At 41.7% G+C, this 25,004-nt stretch overlaps 1 protein-coding gene across 6 annotated transcripts in view; it reads right to left on the bottom strand.

The window, feature by feature from the left end:
- Nucleotides 1-4,691: 4,691 nt before the first annotated feature.
- Nucleotides 4,692-25,004, bottom strand: part of LOC102411900 (CGRP receptor component) — a 40,817-nt gene continuing 20,504 nt past the window's right edge. For all 6 annotated transcript variants that reach the window (XM_006070341.4, XM_025275189.3, XM_006070340.4 and 3 more), the window contains 4 exons: nucleotides 24,713-24,811; nucleotides 23,328-23,422; nucleotides 12,654-12,711; nucleotides 4,692-7,055 (listed from right to left, as the gene is read on the bottom strand). In XM_006070341.4, the coding sequence (XP_006070403.1) occupies nucleotides 6,906-7,055; nucleotides 12,654-12,711; nucleotides 23,328-23,422; nucleotides 24,713-24,811 (402 nt within the window). In that variant the 3' untranslated portion in view covers nucleotides 4,692-6,905. The remainder of the gene's footprint in view (nucleotides 7,056-12,653; nucleotides 12,712-23,327; nucleotides 23,423-24,712; nucleotides 24,812-25,004) is intronic.

The following is a 25,004-nucleotide window of genomic DNA, read 5'->3' on the forward strand; positions in this document are numbered from 1 at the left end:
AAAGGAAGGAACATCAGAAACAGGCTTGCTCAACAGACCTGATGCCTGGAGTCCCAAGTCTTGAGCTAACACTTGCTTCCCAAACTCCAGCACACGAGCTTTAGTTCAGTCCAGAGTCTGCTCCCATTTCTACTCTCACTAGGAGCCCTTCCAGCGTTGTTTCGGCTCTTCAGCTTTAGTCCCCTCGTCTGTGACAAAGGGAATAATGCATGGTAAGCACCTAGGGCAGTATCAGGAGCACAGCTGATGAACAAAAACAGCAGCCATTGATTCAAGAAAGAATCATCAACAGATGCTTAAGTTAATGAGTGAAAGTTTGATGAAGAACAAGATAGCTATATAATCTTAAAGATGTTGTCGCTGTTCTTGTTTAGTCAACTAAACCATGTCTGAATCTTCTACGACTCTGTGGACTGGAGCCCACCAGGTTCCTCTGTCCATGAAATTCTCCAGGCAAGAATACTGGAGTGGGTTGCCACTTCCTTCTCCAGGGGATCTTCCTGATTCAGGGATCAAACTCGCGTCTCCTACACTGGCAGACAGATTCTTTACCAGTGAGCCACTTAAGCCCAACTTTAAAGTAGCTCTACACAAATTACTTATTAAAGGGAAAATAATCAAAGGACACTATCAAGAGACTGAAAAAACCCACAAATGAGAGTAAATATTTGCAAAGCATACATACGACAAGGAGTTAATATTCAGAATAAAGAACTAAACTTCTACAACTCAACAACAACAAATCTAATTCAAAGGACTCAAATAGACATATCTCCAAAGAAGAAATACAAGTGTTCAATAAGCTCAAGAGAAGATACTCAATATCACTAATCACCGGGGAAATGCCAATCAAAACTATTATGAGATACCACTTAAAATCTATTAGGAGAGCTATCATTAAAACAAAAGCAAAACAGAAAAACACGTATGTTGGCCAAGGATGTGGAGAAACTAGAATCCAAGTGCACAGCTGGTGGGAATATAAAATGGTGCTGCCACTGTGGAAAGATGGAAAAGGCACTGTGACAGTTCTTCATCAAGTTAAAAACTGAACGGCCATATAAATCCAGCGACTCGACTCCTGCATTTATACTCAAAAGACTTGAAAGCAGGGATTCAGATACTTGTACACCAATGTTCAGAGGTAGAAACAACTGAAGTTGTCCACCAATAAATAAAATGGATCAACAAAATATGATGTATCCATACAATGGAATCTTAGCCATAAAAGGAGATTCTGATGCCTGCTACAGCACGGATGTAGTGAACACTGTACTTGGTGGAATAAGGCAGACACGGCAAGAAATATTTTATGATTCCACTTGCACTAAGTACTCAGAATAGGCAACTTCACAGAGACAGAAAGTAGAACAGAGGTCACCAGGGGCTGCAGAGAGAAGGGTAGTGGGCTGTATTGTTTAATGGTGAGTTTTACTCTGAGGTAATAAAAAGTGTTCTCAAACTAAATGGTGATGATGGCTGCACAACACTGAATATACTGGGTTGTTAAACTTAAAATGATAAACTTTATATTTTACCATCATTTTTTAAACATAAAGGGTGCTGCAGTCGTGTCCGACTCTGTGCGACCCCACAGACGGCAGCCCACCAGGCTCCCCCGTCCCTGGGATTCTCCAGGCAAGAACACTGGAGTGGGTTGCCATTTCCTCCTCCAATGCATGAAAGTGAAAAGTCAAAGTGAAGTCGCTCAGTCGTGTCCGACTCTTAGCGACCCCATGGACTGCAGCCCACCAGGCTCCTCCGTCCATGGGATTTTCCAGGCAAGAGTGCCATTGCCTTCTCCGAACATAAAGGGGACTCAGGTCTGAAGCAGTATGAAGTCCCTTTGAACTCTCTAAACTGACTGGTGAGGGCTTGCTTGACAGTGGCCCACACTGAGAAGACACATGTGGGATAAAGTTAAAATTGAGCAGAACAGGAACAACAGACAATGAAAGAAGAGGTTTGATTTCAGGGTCTTTAAGGGCTCGGCAGTAACATCTGGGGCTTGCAGGCTATGGGGTCCATGGTGCAACTTCTCAATTTCACAGGTTTGGCCTGAGAGTAGCCATAAACATACATAAGTGAATGAGAAGGGCTGTGTTTTAATAAAACCTTATTTATAAAAAATAGGAGGCTTCTGCCAATCCTTGGTCTAAATAAAAGTGTGGGAGGGGAAGACGGTCGGCAAGGCATCATATTTTTTAATATTATATGAACACAACAAAAGAGGGAGCCCTGTGAGGTTAGGAAAACCATCCTGAACCACACAACTCCTTCTAAAAATTCCAGGAAACTAATTTCATATAAAAATAAACAGCAGAAAATTACTAAGGTCAAATCTCAAAGTTATTATTTAAAAAAAGACAGAAGTATAACATTTCTGTAAGATGAGACCACACCAGAAATACATGCATACAAAATAGCTCTAATTACAACCAACTATTTTAAAACTAGCTAAATATTAATAAGAAAATTATATATGACATGAAAGAACCGCGGTGAATGGAATTAGAAAAACTTGTAAGAGTTTTACTTTACTCAAAGTAACACTTAGAAGTAAAAGGGGAAAAGATTAAGACTAAATTAGAAGAAACACAAGACCAAATAAATGCAATTTTAAAATGCCTTTGGGAAAACAGGAGGAAAATTTTTCAAGAAATCACAGAAGACAGTAAAATGATTTGAATGAAAATGACAATATGGCAGATTAGCAAAGAAGAATTGATACAGAATACAGAAGTTTCTGAAGCAGAGAACTGAAGCAAGTGAACACAATATTCAAAAATCAAGAAAATATACATTAAAAAATCAAGGTATACATATCCTGGTATAAAATCAAGAAAATCTGTAAACACTTCCAGGAATGTTCTCAAATTGAGGAAAAAATATCTAAAACTATATATACACCATGCATCCATGTATCTAAGAATACTTAAACCACCAATACCAAGACACATTCTAGTAAATTCACCAGACTTTCAGGAGATAAAAAATCCTTTATGCATCTAAGGGGGCAGAAAAAAAGCAAGTGGCTTATATGAGAAACAAAAGGAGGATATTGTCAGGCTTTTTAACACCAATGCTTGATGCCAGAAGAAAATAATAGAGTAACTGAGTATCTTAAATCCAAGGCAAATAAAATGTGACTCAAAAGACTTTGTATCCAGCAAAACTGACTTTCATATATAAAAAAGCACATACTATTATTAACATGCAAGAGCTCAGGGAGGGCATTCTGGAAAATAGCAGATATAAGCCCAAATCTTGAGTTAGAATTTGGGTAGTGGAAGAAGGGGTCTAGTATAAGCAGATGGCATAGTATAAACAAAAGCATAGAGATGGGGAAACAAAGAATATTTTCAAGGATTGTTATTTTTTTCACTAACTTATTCATCCTTCTGGAGAAGGCAATGGCAACCCACTCCAGTACTCTTGCCTGGAGAATCCCATGGATGGAGGGGCCTGGTGGGCTGCAGTCCATGGGGTCGCTAGGAGTCGGACACGACTGAGCGACTTCACTTTCACTTTTCACTTTCCTGCATTGGAGAAGGAAATGGCAACCCACTCCCGTGTTCTTGCCTGGAGAATCCCAGGGACGGGGGAGCCTGGTGGGCTGCCGTCTATGGGGTCGCACAGAGTCGGACACGACTGAAGCGACTTAGCAGCAGCAGCAGCATTCATCCTTCAAGTCTAAACATTACTTTCTCAGAGAACCTTCCCTGATCCTACCAGACTAGGTCAGGTTCTCTGTTACGTGCTCTCTTAGCTCATTCTTGTTTCTAATTTGAACCACTGTTGTTATAACAAAATAATGAATTGTGAAACTGGTCATTTACCATCCCCTCCCCTAGAACATAAAGCTTTCTGAAGCCAGGGACTCAGGATGACAGAGTCACATCATAATCCCACTGCCCAGCCCGAAGCCTTGCATCACAGTCACTCAAAAATGTGCTGAGTTAATGAATGGGTGGATCCACTTAGCTGGAATGGAGGGTTGTACACAAGACTACAAAAATTGGGAATTTTACTGGGAATCAGATTGTGAATGACCTAGAAAGCTAGGGTTAAATGCTTAGATTTTTATTCTTCTTGCTTTTTAAATTTAAAAACAGTGATGATTTAGCAAAGAATATACTGGAGGATTAAGTCTCTCATCTCTCACTAGGGTATAAACTCGAGAGCTGGTGTGCTTCCACAATGACTGATTAGGAAAACAATACCCATTATTTTATAAACGAGCCTTTAATAAATGTCAAGTTCTCTGAGGTGGTAGTGGGTACCTTTTAAGCAAAAAGAGGCAAGGCCAAAAAGTTCGTTCCATAATGTCTTATGGTAAACCCTGAATGAACTTTTTGGCCAAGCCAATATTTGGCTAAACACTCTGAATTAACTTCATCTTTCAAGGGCTCAGTAGCACTTTCTTAAAAGATCAACTTCCCTCAGTGCTGTGTCTCCCAGAGTGACTGGATTGGGTGTCAGTCTCTATGTTTTGGGACATAATTTAATTATGGACTATACCTTTAATAACTTTCAGAGGCCAAGGACAACATGCAAATAAGCACACATTTTTTTTCTTTTTAAAGAATAAAACAGCCACCCAGTCAAAAACTGAAGCGCACAGAATGATATAAAGTGAAAAGCAAGTCTCACAGACTCCCAGCTCTCCTTCCCAGATGATCCTGGTTCAGTTTCTTGTGTAAATTTTTATTTCTAAAATGTTGTTATTAACGCAATAGGAAAATTACACAGTCCATATTTCTTATGAAGGTTCAATCTTCTAGATCCTGTTTGACCTAATCAGAGGCTAAATTCAGGTCCCAAATAAAGAAACTTAAAATTTTCTTGAAATCCAACACAAAACTTAGATCTAAATAGACTCAAGGAAAAAAACAAAATTAATACGTGTATGTATTATTTTTTAAGTCAGATTTCATTTTACTTCTTACTACCCACGGTAAAATAAACTCTTCTAAGATTTTTTAAAATAGTGTAAGTTGGTAGTCATCTGGAAACCATTTATTAACTAATTAAACCCTAAATCCATGCAGAAAAAGTATCAAATGCACTCAAGGTCAAAATGAAACAAGGACATAAGCACCTGTACGCCTTAACAAAGCAACAGCTCCTGGTAAAATTCCTGATATTCAAGAGAGATTTAAAAATAAATGTCCTGTTAATTTCAATGTTGCCCGTAAGCAGATCTCAACTGATCCTTAGATGATGAGGTTAAGGTAAACATAACTGCCTACTGGGGGGGCTGAAATAACCTGGGACTTATAAGAGGTGGGAAGTAATCCAATTAACAGAAGCATTGAAAATATGTGATCTTACAACAAAATGAGTACCAATTTGAAAAATATCTATGGGCATTTTCTTCTCCAAATAGAGAGCAGAGTGAATACGGGGAATTAATTTTAAACAATACTCCTAGGATCTAAGGCAACCATATATCTGGGGCTACTAAACTCTCCAAAGCCTGAATATTAACAAGTTCCTTGCATGGTAATTATTCTATTATTTTCAATTTAAAAAACTAATGTAACAGTCAACAAATTCAAACCCTTCTTAAAATCAGCCTCTAGTTCTTCATACTCCATCCACAAAAAGAGCTACGTAATTGTGCCCTCTTTATTTAGGGTTTCTTCTGTTTGGGGGAGGGGGTGGCGCCACAGCTTGCAGCCCGTGGGATCTCAGTCCTTACTACGGATGAAACCGACACCCCCCGCAATGAAAGCACTGAATCTTAACCACTGGACTGCCAGAGAACTGCCCTTTCTCAAAGATGCAAACCATTTGCCCCCTGTGCAAATGAGGCTCACATGGCTGCAACAGGCTGCACCTGTCACAAGGCAGAAACCTGAAGGTGTTCAGAAAGGCAGGTGACACGCGGCCATTCAGTCTTCTGCTGCTGCTGCTGCTACGTTGCTTCAGTCGTGTCCGACTCTGTGTGACCCCATAGACAGCAGCCCACCAGGCTCCTCTGTCCCTGGGATTCTCCAGGCAAGAACACTGGAGTGCCTCTTTTCACCTGCAGTGAGCTGGTGTCCTAACATCGAAGACTAACTAGGGAAACTGCTAAACAAAGCCCATGCCAGTAGAGGAAAGGGGCCTTTAGACCTGATGAAGAGCTGTCCAGCCCGTTCTTTTATTTAGTTATTTTTAAAATATTTACTTGGACATGGTATCTTCGATCTTCGTTGTAGCATGCAGGAATCTTTTTTTTTTTTTTCTGAGTTGCAGCATGTGGGATCTAGTTCCCTGACCAGGGATGGAACCTGGGTCCCATACATTGGGAATGTGGAGTCTTAAGCCACTGGACCGCCAAGTTCCTAGGCCAGTCTTTTCTTATATCTATTGTTCTTAAGGAAAAGATTCCTCTAAGGTGAGCCAAGTTCAGTGGCTCACTTTAACTTAGAGCAACTATTTGCTGCTTCACGAGTTTCCAGCCATCTAACAGGATTCTCCTAAGTCAGCTCTCACTCCAGCAGTGCTCTGCATCCCTGCTTGGGAAGCTCCAAGGGAAGCAGATGAAATTAATTAGGATACAGCCCATCAAAGCCAAGGCAAGTATTTTACCAGCTGTGTACAGAGACCTTCCCACAACCATGGCAAAGGCCACAGAAGAAATATTTTTACCACTGAGAGTTCCACAGTCACTGTCCTTTTTGACTCACTCTTCCTCTTTTCAGCTCTCTGCCCTGACAATCTCAGCCAGTCCACCATGTTTGTTCTCACAGAGGCACAAGGATTTCTTTTAAGATTATTTTTGTGGTTTACCCAACTAACCGGGAAATCAGGCCTGTTGGGATAGACGGTAAAATCAAATAAACAATTCTTTGAATGTCTGGGAAACGGCTGCTGGGCCTTCAACTTCAGGAGACACTCGGGCCAGCTGTGCTCTTCTACGCAGGGTCCTCCTCGTCCATCGCCACGTCGTCGCTGGCATTCTGCTGCTGCTCGGCCTCTGGCCCCGCGGGGAGGATGCTTGTGACGGTGTGGAGCAGAGCTTCAATCTGCTCCTCTGTCAGCCGTTCCTCACTCTCCTCCACCATCTGCAGAAGGAAAGAAAACCCCCCAGGACTTACAAGGAGCCTCACAGACTGGGCCCACCCCCGCCCTCCCCTCCCCATGTTGTTCCTGGTCTCGGCCCAGCCCCTCAGCACAGAGCTCAGGGTCTGGCTCCTGAGCTGCCCTGGGTCTCCAGGCCCTTTCCGCTGTAACTCCCCAGGAGGCAGAAGCCTGCTCAAATTCCAGGGTAAGCCGATGTGGCTGCTCCACACGAGTCAGTGAAAAAAGCAAGCTGCAGGTTAGCATTTTTTCTTAAAGAAAAAGCAAACCCTAACAGTTCTCTACCCATCCACCTACACACAAAAATATGCTACATATACAAAGAAAACTCACCGGGGTAAAATGGCATTTTATATACACTTTGGTGTATCACAACCAGCACATCTGTTAACTTCTGTACTGTATCAGCAGCTCAGTTGATGACTGCCCACTATGTGCCAAATGGTTTGTTTGCTTTTTCTAATCCTTACTACTATCCCCACTGACAACAGCTCCTGGGCCTGGCACTGCGTCTTGCACGTCACACCCATTTTTCCTTTTAAACCTCATGACAAGCTCAGCAAAGGGCAGATCTAGAATCCCAAGCCAGACCTGTCCATCTCTGACTCCTGCAATCTAACACACGCCATGGGCCATTGTCATCTCCTGGGGATGCAGAACAGGAGCCTGAGGAGTGACGGCTGGGAAACAATCTCCCACCGCTGCATCAAAGATCCATTTATAGCCCAGTTTCTGAAATGGTCCTGGACATCTGAACACAAAGATGAGATCCACACTTGCAGGCCTAACCTCTAATCCTCAACGTTAATAAACACAAACACAATGCCATCAACCATCTTGTAAAAGCATCATGCAAGCAGTCCAGTTATTTAGCCACGCTCACTTGCAGGCATTAGCCATCTGTCAAAACAGCTTTCTCAGCTAAAGGTGTCCAGGGTCTGTCCTATGGCATTTCCCAGTAAAAGTCTCTGAAATCTGGCAACGAGGACCAAAAGGAGGTCCAGAAAGAAATCCTGGCAGATTTAAGTACAGCATGATGACAAGCTAGGCTTACAATCCTCAAAAGGACTTCAGTCTGACTGCCTAGCTGCACAAACAACAGTGCAGAAGTTAAAGAAGCCAGGTGACGTGCCCAAGATCAAGGTTCTGGCAAACCACTAGCCTCTTCATTCACCTCAGTCCAAAAATGTTTCCACAACTAGAGAGTAACACTGGGTGTTCTAGAATAAAGATTCAGAGTGAGAAAAAAAAAAAAAAGATCCAGAGTGAACCAATGGAGCTACTTCCCATTATGCTGCAAAGTAAAACAACTACATTTAATAAAGATTCAAAGGCTCCATGTAACTTTTCTACTGAAAAAGAAAAAATCCTCAAAAGCCCACTTTTATTTATTTTTAATTTTTTTATATTATAGTCTTTATTTTTTTCTATTTTAAGAATAATTTTTATTTTTTATTTATTTATTTTTTTTACTTTACAATATTGTATTGGTTTTGCCATACATCAACATGCATCCGCCACGGGTGTACACGTGTTCCCCATCCTGAACCCCCCTCCCTCCTCCCTCCCCATACCATCCCTCTGGGTCATCCCAGTGCACCAGCCCCAAGCTTTCTGTATCCTGCATTGAACCTGGACTGGCGATTCGTTTCTTATATGATATTATAAAAGCCCACTTTTAAAATCAGCCATGTAAAATTACAGTCTGTAAAAGGAAATATTCTACCACACACTGCCTCCAAAGAATGAAGGGGGAGAGAGATATACCTGATTTGATAATTTAATCTTGAGAGAAAAATGATCTCTATTCAGGAGAACAATGTCTCCCAGCTTATGAATAACCGGCACACACAGTTGCTGATGAACCGTTTCCTGCCGCAGGTGAAGAATGTGAAAGAGACTGTTGTGAGACCAGTGACAACCTCCCATCATTATCAACGCTCCTTCTCACAATCACTGCACCAGAGCCTCTCAAGGCCGCTGTACGTAAAGCGAGGACAATCAACAGACGAGTACAGGAGGCTCAGCACCACAAGGAAACTGATCTGATCTCACAGCAAACAGGGCAAGGTCTCTTGAGACTTAGAATCCCAGCTCCTCCTAGAACTCCATGGCCTCCACTAGGAGGTTTCTATCAGCTCCTCTCTTGGAAACACTGGATGGCACACCAGAGTCCACTGATTTGAACCAGTTTGGTTATATGAGCTCTGAGGGGTCTTTTTAGAAAACCAAACAGGGAGGATTTCCACAGGCCACCTTCCTGCATCCAGTCTCTGGGTCTGACAGATCTGGTTTCAGTTAGGTGTGTTCTTGGCAATAGGGCTGACAAGCTTTACTAACTTTTGGCCAAAGGTGCCAACAGCAGATGCTTTTATTAGCAAACAACCCTCAGGAACAATTATAGTCAGGAAAATTTCTTTCCCAGTCACAGAAGAAAATATGAACTGTATTAAGCAAGATGAAATATACACAAAAAAGAAACTTGCAGAAACAAAAACTTACTAACCCCTCTTGGATCGCTAGAGTCAAAAATAATAACACTACTCTTCAACTTTTCTCTCCAACACAGAAGTAACAGAGCTCAAATAAATGCAGAGTGGTGTCTCAACATTCCAAAATATCAAAGGGTTCAAGCTGTTTAGAATATAAGGGCAAATGAAACGTAAAAAAAAAAGTATTTGAGGGGAGTCAACATAAACGATAAATTTTTTATCAAACGTGAAGATTATATTAGTTACCAGGGGCTGTCAGACTGGGCTGCTGTACTCCAAAAATGTTTCTCACTTAGTCTAAGTTGCCAAGCCTAACCTCCTGCTCTGCTCAAAACAACTAAAAATCTAATAACAGGCACTTCTAGCTATTTGACCCAGAACAGTTCACTTTACCTCTATAAATTTCAATTTTCTCTAAAGTAAAATTAAAGTAATGCCTATAATAAGGACCAAAAAGGACACACATTTCAGTGTTTTATAAAGCAGGAAACTATATGATTCCAGCCTTTTTATAATCACTAAATTACAAAAGGCACCGACGGTAGCGCCGATTAGGACCGTGGCCTGTGAGGCCCGGGAGTCTACATTCTGTTGTCAGGCCAGAGGTCCCAAACGGTCCCAAATGAAGACACTAAAGGGCACGGCAGAAGTCTCAGAGCTGGTGGCCTCTCCACCTCCTCACATACAGCAGGCAGTCAGCTGTGGATCTGAGGATCACAACAAACCATGGCTGAAGGATTAACCAGGATAATCGAAAAAGAGAAGTTTTTTGGCCTCCAACACTGAATCCTGACAGATGCTGGATGTTGGGATTACTTCTGGACCTAGGGAGAACACACGGCTGTAAAGCTAACATGGGGAAATTCTCAAGTTCTCTGCACCTTCCTACCTAGGGAAAACCTCATTTTTTTATCCCTTTCTGGTGAGAAGAGACCTTGCTACACACCTTGGTAAATGACTTGCTACCCTTTATGGCCAGATCCCTGGCTGGGAAAAATCTGGCCAAAAAATGCTGGGAAACAACAGAGACAGCTTTTAACAAGGTCTATCTACCTGTGGAAAGGAGGAGAAGAGGATAAACACAGTCTGAGGAGACGTCAGAGACCTTTCTCCTCACCATGCAGCAGCTCAGGGCTTAGAGGAAGAACAGGGCTTCTGAATCACACAGACCACTCAGGCACCCACTAGCCGAGACTACGGTGAAGGCATTAAAGGTGATACACACAGTTTCTGGCACTGAGTCTGGCATAGAGCAGGCCATCTTAATAGCAGCTAATCCTACCAAGTCCTGAGAGCCTTCCGCAGGCTCCAGGATGAGGTCACGCTAATCCTCCTCATCTCTTCTCTCCATCTGTCATTAAGCCATGAATAACATATGTTGCTGATTAAAGTTGGAGGAGACATGACATGTGATCTTTAACCCAGAGGGATGGGGATTGTTTTCTTGCTGTTTTGTTTTTTTTTTTCTTTTCTAAGCTGAATTTCCAATATAGTCAAAAGCATCAGAATAATTGATGGTATTAGAAAAAAAAAAGTTTATTTAGCCTGAAGACCAGTTCCCCCTAAAAGACACCCTTTATGGAAGGAATTCTTCTAATTTAATTTTGGGTGCATTTTAAAGGGTAGAAACAAAATTCTGAGAGGACAATAAAACTTTTAGTCAAAAAGTAAATATCCCAGGACTCTCTTAAAAAAGGGTTTTGTTTTGTTTTTTTTTAAGCAACTCTTAAATATCAGAGGTATTTTCTGCCATTTTCTTCCACATTCTTCTAAAGGAAATTTGATAAAGAGCTAAATACTTCTAAAAGTGATTTTGAAAACTGCTTTATTTTCATTTTATTAATTCTCCAGCCAAAGTTTTTTACTCACAATTGAATGACCTGCCTAATATTTAAGAGCTTAACAGTGGTCTCCACCCGGGACACGGAAGGAAAGCACACCACACAGAAGGGCCACAACCGTTCAGTCTGCAATCCGGGGCCACTTCACAGTCTCCTCACATCTCCTCTGCCGTCTGCCCTGGCACGCATGCATGTGTGTGTGTGTGTGTGTGTGTGTGTACACTTGTGCGTGCGCGTCCTCAGTCGCTCAGTGGCGTCTGATTCTTTGAGACCCCCATGGACTGTAGCCCACCAGGATCCTCTTTCCATGGGATTTTTCAGGCAAGAATACTGGAGTGCGTTGCCATTTCCTCCTTCGGGGTATCTTCCTGACCCAGGGATCGAACCCACATCTCTTGTCTCCTGCATTGGCAGGCAGCTTCTTTATCACTGAGCCACCTGGGAAGCCCTACTCTGGCTTTCCCAATCCTAAAACTTAATGCTGTGCTTGCAGTTCAGCCTCTTTAAGTATTGAGTTTCCACTGAATGGTTACATGCAACGGGAAACTAGATGATCAAATGTGTGGTTTGAGAAAGCAAACTGTGATTGTGGTACGGAAGACGGGCGGGCAGCGGCTGGACTGGAGGTAGGAAAACAGTGAGAAGACTGTAAGAGCTGAGCAGAGAAATAACAACAGGAATTACTGCAGTGCAGCAAGGGGAGAAGAAAGAGCAAGAGGTAGGAGAAGGAAGAGAAGCCGCAACTGACCGACTAGGAGCTAAAGGGAAACGAATGACTTCCAGGAGTCTAGCCTGGGACACTGGGCCAGGAGGGTGACAGCGTGAGCCTGCGGCAAAGTACACACATGCTCCATTCATCGAGAGAAGAAATACAAGAGGAGGAGGTCAAAAGTGTGTGTGGGGCGGGGGTGGCGAGGGGGGACGATAAACTCCACCAGAGCCATGCTGAATCTAACCCTACAGAGAAGCAATGGCTAGAAGGGTGTAGGACATGGAGGAGACAAAGAGCTGCCAAGTCAGATCCCCAAATCCTACAGAAGGAGTGACATTTCTCCAGTCTTTCCTTTTCCCGAAGTCCATAGTAACTAGGATCAAATTGTTGAGGTTTCCTTTCACTTATAAAATGGATGGTCTAGCAGTCTTTTCAAGTAATGACAGTTTCTGGCTTGTCTGAGGTCAGCCTTTAGAACCCATTTTACATCTCAGACCCAGAAACCAACCCATCCACGTTCAACCCTCCCTCACTCACCAGCTGGATCTCAACAGCAGTCACAGGCCTGTGATTCAGCAGCTGAAGCTTTTCAGCTCTGTCAAAAGAAAAGTACAGAGCCTTCACAACTCTTATACTCCTAAGGACTTTGAGTCTTCACCAAGCAGTTTAGAGGACACTTTGTCAGATAACACATGGAAGAACAACTTGGAACATGGCCCTCAGTTTCTTCAACTGTAAAATGAAAGAATAAGAATAGGAGAGTCCTCAATCAGTGACTCTTACTCAAGGGCACAAACATGGATTAGAATCCTAAAGAGTCCAGAGGCTTGGGTTATAAGAAATGTAACAGACCGTACAGCTGCAGTTTTAATAAACTGTATTTGGGAAATCTTAATTCAAATTATAGAAAGTAAAGATTTACAAAATCATCTTGGTTGTTCATCACTTACAAATGGTTGAAAATTCCTTTATGAGGTTAAGACTAAATGTTACTCAGACTTGACCTGTTATCTTAGTAAACAAAACCAAAGACTCCAAGGAGACAGGAGGTAATACATGGTAGTATAAGACAAAGTTTTCTGCCCTCAAAGAGCTTATAATCCAGTTGGGAAAAGAAGACTAATAAAAACAAATTTTAACAAAAGATTCACAATGAAGACACCAGTTATCTGCCACAAGACAAAATATAGCTCATCGCTGCACGGGTGGTTAAAATGCATGTGCTCTCAAAGATGACAGAACTTGTGGGATGTAGGCTCAAGAGGGAGGGAGACGTGTATACCTATAGCTGATCCACGCTGACGTACTGCAGAAACCAACACAACACTGTAATTATCTGTTAACTAAAAATAATTTTTTTTAAAAAAAAGGTAGGACTTGAAAAAAAGTGGCTTCAATTGTTTGCCACCCCTGTGCAGGTGACAATTTCTACATTTCTCTCGGACCCTGGAGCTCTACAGCTTCCTCTTTTGAATTCAGTTCAATAAACATATTCTGGAATAAAGTGATGAAGAAGCCACCATTCCCAGAGCCAGGTGTCTGGGGAAGCAGTAGTTACCCAGTTCTCCCTAAGCCTTGGTTTCATCACCTGTCAAACAGGAATGACTACAGTACTTACCTGTCTCATGAGAAGGTTACAAGGGACAAAAATTTTACCATTTAGAGCGAGAGTGGCAACCACTTATTGCTTACTTTCCATATGGCAAGCACATTTAACCCTCAGACTTGACGCTGAGATGGTAAAGAAATAATTTGTCCATGGCTACACAGCTAGTAAGTGGCAGAGCTGAGACTCTGCTATCCAAGCTTATGTCCTGAACCATCTGCTTCTAAAAGTATTCAGTGTTCATAAAGACGACTCACACAGTCGTTGCCCCATAAACGGCAGTCAGGATTAAGGCAGTGCAGTCAAGTTCTACCCCTCATAAGCCCCCAAACATGCACTCTAGCCTTGAAGGAGGGCATGGCAGCCCACTCCAGTATTCTTGTCCAGAAAATCCCATGGACAGAGGATCCTGGTGGGCTACAGTCCCTGGGATTGCAAGAGTCGGACATGACAATGCTCTTTCTTTCTTTTTCAGAGAGGAGAAGACTCTTGCACTGGGCCCTTAAGGATTTTCTAGGCAAAAAGGATGAGAGGAACAGGCAGTCAGGGCAGGAACAGCACATGTAAACATCCAGAAGAACGAACATTCATGGAGTTTTAGGAAATGGCTGCAAGAGAGGCTGTGGGACTCGAGGTTGAGAGTCAGCTGGGACAAGACCACAAAGGGCCTGCACTACCAAGGTGTTACTCTAGAGACACCAGAGAGCAAGCAAGGAAAGGAGGGGGCTGGCTGGGTCTGGAGAGCCCGGGAAAATGGAGGCAGAGACACTGTGTAACACTCCCAGGTGAGAGAAAGCAAAGCTGTGTACTTAGGTGGCGGCGGCGGCAACGAGAGTCCTGACCTGCTCCTGGTCGCCCTCAGGTACAGTCAACAGGCCCTGATGACCACCAAGGCTGGGTATTTAGCCTGTTTGGAAATACTGTATGAACTGAAATCTGAATTTGAGTTTGTGGTACTTTTAGAGCCACAATGAAGAACTCACCCAATAGCTTCTCTAGTCATAGTTCGAGTTTGGTCTAGAACTAGAGAAAAAGATTTGAGCTGGCTTTATTATGAAGGAGTATGCAAAACCAGGAGAGTGGATATCACAGCCCAGAGGCCAGCTGCAGAGGAAATGAAGACCCACGGCAGCCACCGGCAAGCACCTCTACTCACGGGGCTGGGGGAAGGCTGCAAAGGAGAAAGGAAAAGTCCAGGACAGAAGGTATCACCAATAGTGTCAAATGCTGAAGAGAGGACAGTAGGTTGACGGTAGAGAAGTCACTGGATTTGCCAAAAAGGAGGGCACTGGTGGCTGGTCAGGCAGTTCAGCGCAACGACAGTGGAGGCGGCACCTGGACTGAGAGGCCTGGGGAGTAACTGGAGGAAGTTCCTCTTCCTTTGAAAAGCAATTATCATCACTTTATTCAAATCTTCCAAATAGTCTTTGGTCTACACTTTTAGTATAAAAACCCCACAAGATGTGCACCACAGTACAGCTGGAGACATACAACACAAGGGCCACAACAGACAAACATAACATGTAGACAGCACAAAACTTAGGTGAACTGAAATTGTAAGATAAAGCAAAATCCAATTTTGGAAAACAAAAATTAAAAGATTAAGGATCCCAAAATATTCTTAGCCCTAATGAGCTTTCACTGCACTCAAGTCATTTTGGAGGGAGGCATTCACAATATGATCCCATTAACCCAGCTTAGGAATTCTTGGGAGCCATGAGCGGCCGCACCAGGCACTCCGACAATAAATGGTAACCAGTTTCTGATTTGAAAACTCTAAAATTTTGGCTCTAAATTAATTTCGCTCTAAAGTCACCAGGCTTTAGAAAGGCACCTTCTGTGTCGCCCTCATATTTTAAACTGTTTTCAGTATGGTTTATGTTGATATGCTTTGATATCAGACAAAACTCCGTTTTTCTGGCACCAAAGCAAATCTGGGTTTGGTTCATGTATATGGAGAGTCTCTGAAGAGGTTACAAAGGCACTCTCCACGTCTGTCTAAGGAGATCCAAAGTAGAAGTAGTGGAGTAGGTGCTAAGGGCACAGAGCGGGTCTCAGAGGATCCTTGTGAAAGACTAGGTAAAAGATGACAAAGGGAACTTCCCTAGCAGTCCAGTGGTTAAAAACCTGCCCAGTCAATGAGGGGTACACAGGTTCAAGCCCTGGTCAAGAAAGATTCCACATGACGCAGGGCAACTAAGCCCATGTTCTGCGAAATGAGAAGCCCAAGCACCTAGAGAGGAGCCCCCACTCAACTACAACCAGAGACAGCCCGTGTGCAGCAACGCAGACCCAGTGCAGCCAGAAATAAGTAAGTTTTAAGAAATGACAAGTGGGAGAAGTGCAAGGAGAGAAGGAAATAGGTCTGACTGCTTTCTGTCCTGCACGAGAGTCAATGGAGACTGCTCGGAGGGAACATTAGACTCAGGTGAAGGGTGGGATTAGAGCAAAGGGTGGAAAGGAAAAGGCAGGCAACCAGTATGTTTCATTCATAACAAGCAACATAAACAAAAATAAATCAAAGACTTACAGGAGATTAAAGATAAATCAGAATAATCTGGCGACTTTAATTAGAAGATCGAAGTCCTCTGCAAACCTAATGTCATGTTATGACTAAAAGCAAAGACCAGTATGGTACAGAGGAACTAAAGGAAGATCCTGAGGGCTGCTTCAGCCACATTCATTTTATGAACAAGTACCTCCTTCACATCAACCCTCAGGGAGGTACTGCCACCACAACACACACGGTTCCTTATTAAGTTTGAAAAGTGACTTAAAGTTTGGGCACCAGAAAGATACCCCAACAACACATGTCTAAACCACAACTGCAGGTTAACATGACTAAAGAAGTTATATTATAAGAAGCTATGTGATGTCTTTGCTGGCACAGAGGTGGCCTTGGTTCCTCACCAGATGGTGGAACCACCCTCTGAGCCACCCATGGAGAAACTTCCCTTCTGCTGAATTACAAGAACCCAGGCTCCCTTCAGGACCGCAAGCTGAGCAGCACGGGGCGGGCACTCTGGCAGTGGAGGAGGAACGCTGCCAGCAGTAGCCTCAGGATCGAATCTGGCACCTGAATGATACCCTCCTCTCACCGGCACTAAGCCATGGGACTCTGGAACCTAAAGGGCCAACAGTCGCAGACTAGGCCACAGGCAGATACCACGAGGTGCCAGAAAAGCAGCAGACACAGCAGGGACTGTGGTAGCCCCTGGTGTCCCGACCTGCTGCAAGGTCAGAGGACAGACCTCGCAGCAGGCAGGTCAGGCAGTCAGACCAACCAAGTTCTCTGCTCTGCACCCCAGGAGCTGAGCCCAGCTGAAGTTCAGTCACAGGAACACATGTACTGCAGGCACATTTTGGGGGATGGGGGGGTCCAAACATTCCCCCTGACTTGAGAGGCTCATTTTTATCGTCTCTACTTTCTCTCCTTCATTTAATTCACTGCACTTTAGCTCCTGCCCCAAATGATCACCAAAACTGTTCTCATTTAGGGGCCCAGAGAGCTCCACACTGATCACTCTAGAGGGCTTCTCTGCCCTGCCCTGTCTCTGGAACACTGCTGGTCACTCCCTCCTTAAAACCATCTGCCCTTGCAGCTTCCACACACCATTCTTCCCTGATTCACCTAGCTTTCTATTCCCTCATCTCTTTACAGGTTTCCTCTTCCGCTTGCCTCCGTGGCATTCCCGTGGTGCCATCTTTCATCCCTACTGAGTTCTTCATCCAAACCTCACAATCTCATCTGCCGTTACAGGTTAGAACCAAGAAATTCATGTCTTCATGTAGTGAGAGCCGATCTCCAGACCTCTGTAACCAACTACCACCTAAACACCCCAGACACACCTCAAACTCAACCTATCCCAAAGCAATCTGACTACCTTTCCCAACAAACCAATTCCTCTCTCCATACTTCTCATCTTGGTGAAGAGCCAAATACACAGGCCAGAGTCATCCCCGACTCTTCCCTCTCACCCACTGCCCATATTAAGACACTAAGAATTACTGATTCTATTTCTTTCGAGGTATCTGTCCCCAGCCCCGCCCTCACCATTTCTACAAGCCACTTCAATTCTTCTTGGCTAAAGGGCAAATGCCTGTCCTCAAGCATCTGCCACTTTTTCACTCTACCTTCATTCTTACAAATAAAGTACCTTTTAAAAGATAAAAATCTGGTCATCTCATTATCCTGCTTCTAATCTTCCCACTGTCCGCACAGTTTATAAACTTTCTTCGTTCAACCTTCAGAACCCACGGACATCTGCTGTTTGTCAGTCTCTCTAGGTTCAAATGCCTTCATGTCCCCTAAGCACTCATATTCCAATTAAATGAAACTGCAAACATTACACAGGAACTACTTCCTGATTCCAGGCTCTAGCATATCATGTTCCCTCTGCTTAGAAAGCATATGTTCACTTATATCTGGCTGACTATTACCTTACATGAAAACCCAGAGTCACCTCCCACAGGCAAAATGCTACACTCAAATTCTGACACTTCAGTGTCTCTCTGCTATGTCCCCACTGCCATAGCACTTACATTGTAGCTATTCATCTTTGTATCCCTACTAAGACAAACCTAGCATGAGATAAACATGAGTTGAAAAACAAAGAGCTAGAGTAGCAATGACTTGCAGGAGACATTCCAGAGACAACTGTTCGCACAGTGGGGAAACAAGGGGCGAGACTCCAGGCTCTCTAAGCAGAGTAACCACATTCCAGATGTTAGTGAAACCTGCACCCATCTATCTACTCTGAGCTTTGCTGCCTCCAGATTACTCTTGGACTTTTACACCCAAAGTCAAATAAAACATGGTTCCTATCAAACCCTCAAGAACTTTAGCAGTGGAGGTTTTTAAGCAAATTAATGGAGCTCCAGTTTGTATTACTAGAACCGGGTCACTGAGGGGCTATTATCTTGAATCTCCTCTTCCTGAGAAAAGGATAAGAGAAAAACTCTAGCAGGGGATATTCAGAAAAAAGAATTAAAGAGCATTTCAGCAGTTTCTGTCACACACGTGATTCCTGTCTTAAAATGCACTGGCTAGCACAAGTGATCCAGGTCTTGATAGTACGTGGCAAGCAGCCCCCTGAGTCATAAGGCACTGAGGCCAGATGAATTCCAATGGGCTGCAAATAAATAGTTTGCCTGCTTCCAGAGGAGCCAGACCCAGCTACAGTGAAAGGCCCCGCAGCCGCCTCTACTGGTTGTTTTCAGAACAACACTGCCTGGAGCAAGGCAGATACCTGCAAGGGCATCTGTTGGAGCCCTGGCATGTTCATGTGTCTCGGGAAACAACCTTTAATGAAAAGTAGGCACATATGTGGGGAAAATCAGAGAGAGACTGTGCATGCCTAGGGAAAGAGGCACACTCAGAAAAGACCTGAGAAGACCTTGAGTTTATACCTCAAGCTGATTCTCAGCACAGAAACAGCCCACTATAATACAAAAATAGTAAACAATAAACAAAAGTCAGAAAGCCTAAGGAAAAGGAAGAAAATCTGATTTTGAGCTATGATTTTATTAGATCAAACATCCAGTTTTCAACAAAGAACTCACAAAGTAAACAAAGAAACAGTTAAGTATAGCCCATGCAAATATATGAACAAATTAACTGTCTCTGAAAAAAATTAGTGGTCTCTGAAAAAAACCCGACAGAAAGTCTACTAGACAAAGGCTTTAAAACAACCATCTCAAAAATAAATAAAACATTAAAGATGCTCCGAGAATTAAAAGATGTGGAGAAAGTCAAGAAAACAATGCATGAGCAAAATGGAAATATCAATAAAGAGACAGAAAGAAACAAAAAGAAATTCTGGAGCTGCAAAGCACATTGACTAACATGAAAATGACTAGAGGGATTCAAAGGCAGATCTGAACAGGCCAAACAAAGAATCAGTAAACTTGAACAGAAAAAAGGATTAAAGAGAAGTGAATAAAGCCTAAGGGGTTGGTGGAACACCATGTGATGAACCAACATATACATTTTGAGAGTCCCAAAAGGGACTACGTGACCATCAAGAGACGAATGGTTAAAGAAGATATGGCATGTATACACACACACAAACACACATAGACAATATGGAATATTACTCAGCCATAAAAAAGAATGAAATACCATTTGCAACAACATGGATGGACCTAGAGATTATCACACTAAGTGAAGTAAGTCAAAGACAAATGTATTATATCACATGTGGAATCTTAAAAAAAAAAGGCCCCAAATAAACTTATTTACAAAACAGAAAAAGACTCAGACACAGAAGACAAACTTATAATTACCAAAGGAAAGGAGGGGTAAATTAGGAATTTGGGATTAAGAGATACACATTCACTATATATAAACAAATAAACAACAAGGACCTCTTATACAGCACAGGGATCTATATTCAATATCTTGCAATAACCTATAATGAAAAAGAATCTAAAAAAAATATATATATATATGGATAACTCAATCAATATGCCATACACCTGAAAGTAACATAATATTGTACATCAACCATGCTGCTGCTGCTAAGTCACTTCAGTCGTGTCCGACTCTGTGTGATCCCATAGACAGCAGCCCACCAGGCTCCCCCGTCCCTGGGATTCTCCAGGCAAGAACACTGGAGTGGGTTGCCATTTCCTTCTCCAATGCGTGAAAGTGAAAAGTGAAAGTGAAGTTGCTCAGTCGTGTCTGACTCTTAGCGACGCCATGGACTGCAGCCCACCAGGCTCCTCCGTCCATGGGATTTTCCAGGCAAGAGTACTGGAGTGGGGTGCCATTGCCTTCTCCAGTACATCAACCATACTTCAGTGTAAAACTTACTTTGTCTTTAAAAAACAACAACAATAAAAACAAAGCCTTGGGAATATGTAGAAAAATTATCAGAGTTCTAACAGTTGCGTCTTTGGAGTTCTGGAATGAAAGGAGGAAGAGACTGGGGCAGAAAAAAATGTTTAAAGAAATCATGGTCCAAAACTTCACAAACTGGGGTAAGAAATAAAAATTTACATAACCAAGAAGTTCAGCAGATAAACTTTAAAAAAAAATCATAATCAAATCCTTTAAAGACCAAATATAAAGAAAAGTATTGAAAGCAGTCACAGGACTTCTTTTTTAAACTAACATCTTTCAAGAGCTGAAAGAAAAGATCATTCAACCCCTTGAAACTATCCTTCCAAAATGAAAGAATATATATAACACTCCCATTTGAACCAAAACTAAGAAAACTGTAGCCAGCAGGCCTGTTCTAAAACAAGCGCTAGTAGAAGCTCTTTAGGCTGAAGTAAATGCTAAAAAGTAAACATGAACAGGAATGAATGATGAAAAGAAATAGTAAAATTCTAAGTAAACATGAAAGACTATTTTTGTCCTCTTAACATTCTTTAAAATATGTATTGGGTTGGCCAAAAAGTTCGCTCAGGGTCTCCCATAACATCTTACGAAAAACTGGAACTAACCTTCTGGCCTACCCAATAGTGTTGATGAGGATGTGAAGAAATAAGAACCCTGTGCATTGCCTGTGGGAATGTAAAATGGAGCAGCCACTAAAGAAAACAGTATGGTAGTTTCTCAAAAAATGAAAAATACAGTTATCCTAAGATCTAGCAATTTGGCTTCTGGGTATATACTCAAAAGAACTGAATGCTGAATCTCCAAGAGGTATTTGTACACTTGTGTTCACAGCAGTACCATTATGCATAACAGCCAAAAGGCAGACACCACCCAAATATATACACTAATGGATAAATGAATAAAATGTCACACATACATAAGGTGGGATATTATTCAGCCTCCAAAAGGACACCCTGACGCACACTACAGCATTAATGAGCCCTGAAGACGTTATAAATGAAATAACCAGTCACAAAAGAACAAATACCGTGCAATTCTCCTATGAAGTACTTAAAGTAGCCAAAGTCAGAGATACAAAGCAAACTGGTGGTTACCAGAGGGAGAAGGGAGGATGGGGAGTCATTGTTTAATGGGTATACAGTTTTAGTTTGGCATGATGAAAAACTATCCTTTGGATGGATGGCAGAGATGATTGTACAACTGACTCTATCTAATGCCACTAAACTGCACACTTATAAATGGTTAGAAATGGGGCTTCCCTGGTGGTCCAGTGGTTAAGAATCCACCTGCCGATGCAGAGGACATGGGTTTGATCCATGGAGCAGAAAGATCCCACGTGTCTCAGGGCAACTAAGCACGTGTGCCACGATTACTGAGCCCATGAACCTAGAGCAACAAGAGAAGACGCCGCAATGAGAAGCCCACATCCAACTAGAAAGCAGGCCCTGCTCACTGCAACTCGAAAAAGCCTGTGCAACAAAACAACAAAGACCCCGCATAGCCAAAAATAAACAAATGTTGTTTAAAAATGGCTAAAATAAAAATACCACAATATTAAAAAATATTCAGATTTTGTAAAAAGACATATACTGTACGTTTCTATTTATACGAGGTATTAAGGGTAGTCAAATTCATAAAAACAGAACGGTGGTGTCAGGGGCTAGGTTAAGTAGGAAATGGGGAGTTGTTTAATTGGTATAGTTTGTTTTACAAGATTAAACAGTTCTGGATGTTGACTGCACAACAGTGTGAATACTATAAATTAACTTTAGACTTAAAAGTGGTTGAAATGGTACATTTTGTTATGTTTATCACAAAAGTAAAACTATAAATAAACATACATAAACACATACAGGCACACATTTGAAAAAAACTTGTCTTCATAGAGAAGAGAAACAAGGGAGAAGGGCACTAGTTTACTGACAATGCACCAGCTGTGTGCCTGAAACAATACCAAATGTTTCCTCCAAAAGAAAATTTCTGATTATTCTGAATGAATGACAAATGCCTTTTTTGGATTTATCAGCTGTGTTATTAATTCTAAAAGACTAGGGTTAGTTTTTTCTCATGGAAACTCTTGCTCTAATTCTTAATAATGCTTTTAATTTCTACAAACTTAACTTGAGGTTAAAGTGTCTGCCTGGAATTCAGGAGACCCGGGTTCAATCCCTGGGTCGGGAAGATCCCCTGGAGAAGGAAATGGCAACCCATTCCAGTACTCTTGCCTGAAGAATCCCATGGAGGGAGGAGCCTGGTAAGCTACAGTCCATGGGGTCGCAAAGAGTCGGACACAACTGAGCGACTTCACTCACTCACTCACTCAAACTTAACTTATTCAGGAAAGTCATCAAGAAAGTAACTGGGCACAAGAAGAGCAGACAGAGTATTATCAAGCCATTTTTGCCCCACAAATGTCAAATGACTTAATTCACCAACTTGATCAAAAGATTGTAATTTATAAATCCTATTTTTCAACCAATTTAGTCTGAATGTTGAGAAGAGGTTAAGGGACAGATTTGGGGGAGATTTTTTGAGATTAAAAAGCCCACTGTGTTCTATTTCTGGCTCTAGAAGGATCCCAGGGTGGAAGTCTCAGTTGTCTCATATACAATCCTAGGATCCTACTGTAAAAGAGCACTGTGTATTGATTATAATTCAAAACCCAACTAAATATAAACACACAGTTGCAAAGGATGACTTTTGCAAGCTATCATTTTCATTATGTGTCAGTCTTTCCCCACTTAATATTATTTTTACTTACTTGGTCAACTTGTGGCTTTTCATTGCTGTCAGAAATTCTCTCACAATCTCAGGACTCTGGTGTTTGCATGGTGTTTTTGATATGTATTTTAATGTCTACGGAAAAAAAGGAAAAAGCAAGCGTAAGACAAATAGCTCTGAATGAACTATAGACGTTAAAGAGATGAACTATATAAAGTAAAAGAACATGATTGATAAATGATTCTAGGATTCTAAACACATAATTAAATGAACAAAATCAGATAGGAAGGAATGATGACAAAAGTGTTAAATCCCTTCTTTTCCTTAAAAGAGATTATGATGATTTAAGGCAAGTTTTTTAATGTCTTTGAAAAGATAAATTAAAAGATAGTTAAATCCAAATCTTTATAAAACAAAACGAAAACTGAAAGCAAATAAATAACAAGAAAAAATAAATTAAAATGACAGATACAAAATCAAACATATAACAGCTTAAATGCTCTTTTTTAAGAACAAAGCATAAGAATGGGAGAGAATGCAACAAACTATCAATTAGATATTAAGATTATAAATTACTTTTAATACTTTCTTTATACATTTTGGTACTTTCTAAATTTTCTACCATAAAAAAGTATCACTTCCGCTGTAATAAAGAATTTGTCTTTGCCAAAACAGATGATCTGGCCTTTGCCCTCTGCTTCCAGGTGGTAGTCTTCATACGCTTGGAACATCACACCTAATAGGAGTGTGTTTGTCTGGGAGCCTGACGTCCTACTGGATAGTCTTAATAGTAAGACTGAGAGTAGGGGCTTTGGGTCATGCAATATCAACCGACCTGGAGGCTGACATGAACTACACAGGCAATCAATCATTCAATCATGCCTAGGTAATGGAGTCCCAATAAAAACTGGACACCAAAACTTGGTGGAGCTTCCTTGGTTGAAAATGTTCTGAGTGTATTAACACACACTGACTTCGAGAGAAGCATGTTCTAACTCCACATTAGAGAACAATGGAAGCTCTGCCTATGATATTTCTCCTGGCACCTGCCCCAACTGCTTCATCCCTAGGCCAATTTTAATCTGTATCTTTTCCTTGTGATAACCTGTAACTGTGAATATAATAGCTTTTAGCAAGATCTATGAGTACTTTCAGTGAATTATTGAACCTGAGGTTTCTCTTGGGGTGCTCTTGACTTGCAATTGGTATTAGAAGTGAGGGCAGGTTTTTTATTATTCCCTCCTGTAAACTTTGCAGTTGGCCAACACTTGCAATTGCCCAAACTCTTTCCACTTCTATAAACAGAATAAAAATGGAGTTACAGTAAAAATTCTCAAGTCAGATAATGGATAGCCAGTCAGCAGCAAGATAAACCAATCCCCTTTAATAGTAGTTTGGATAGACCCTCTGGAAACCTAGACTTACTTCATATGTGATAGTATTCAAGTTCTGTTGCCCAGAACTGTGTTTATTCTTTCCACTTTCTTTACGCTGCTCTTTCAAATCAGTTAGTAACTGGAACACCTAAGAAGAGATATACAAAAAATTTTCATAGATAAATTTGAGAAATGTATCTATTCCAAGGTCAATGATCTTGAAGGATAAATAGAACATCTCTTTCTTCTCATAAACCCTCCTCCAAACTCTTGCATTAGAGCAAACGAATCCAAAAAGCATTTGACTTTTTAAAGATGTTATTTTATCTAAGTCAAACAGT

Source organism: Bubalus bubalis, chromosome 24, assembly GCF_019923935.1.
Source record: "Bubalus bubalis isolate 160015118507 breed Murrah chromosome 24, NDDB_SH_1, whole genome shotgun sequence".
Taxonomy (NCBI): Eukaryota; Metazoa; Chordata; class Mammalia; order Artiodactyla; family Bovidae; genus Bubalus; species Bubalus bubalis.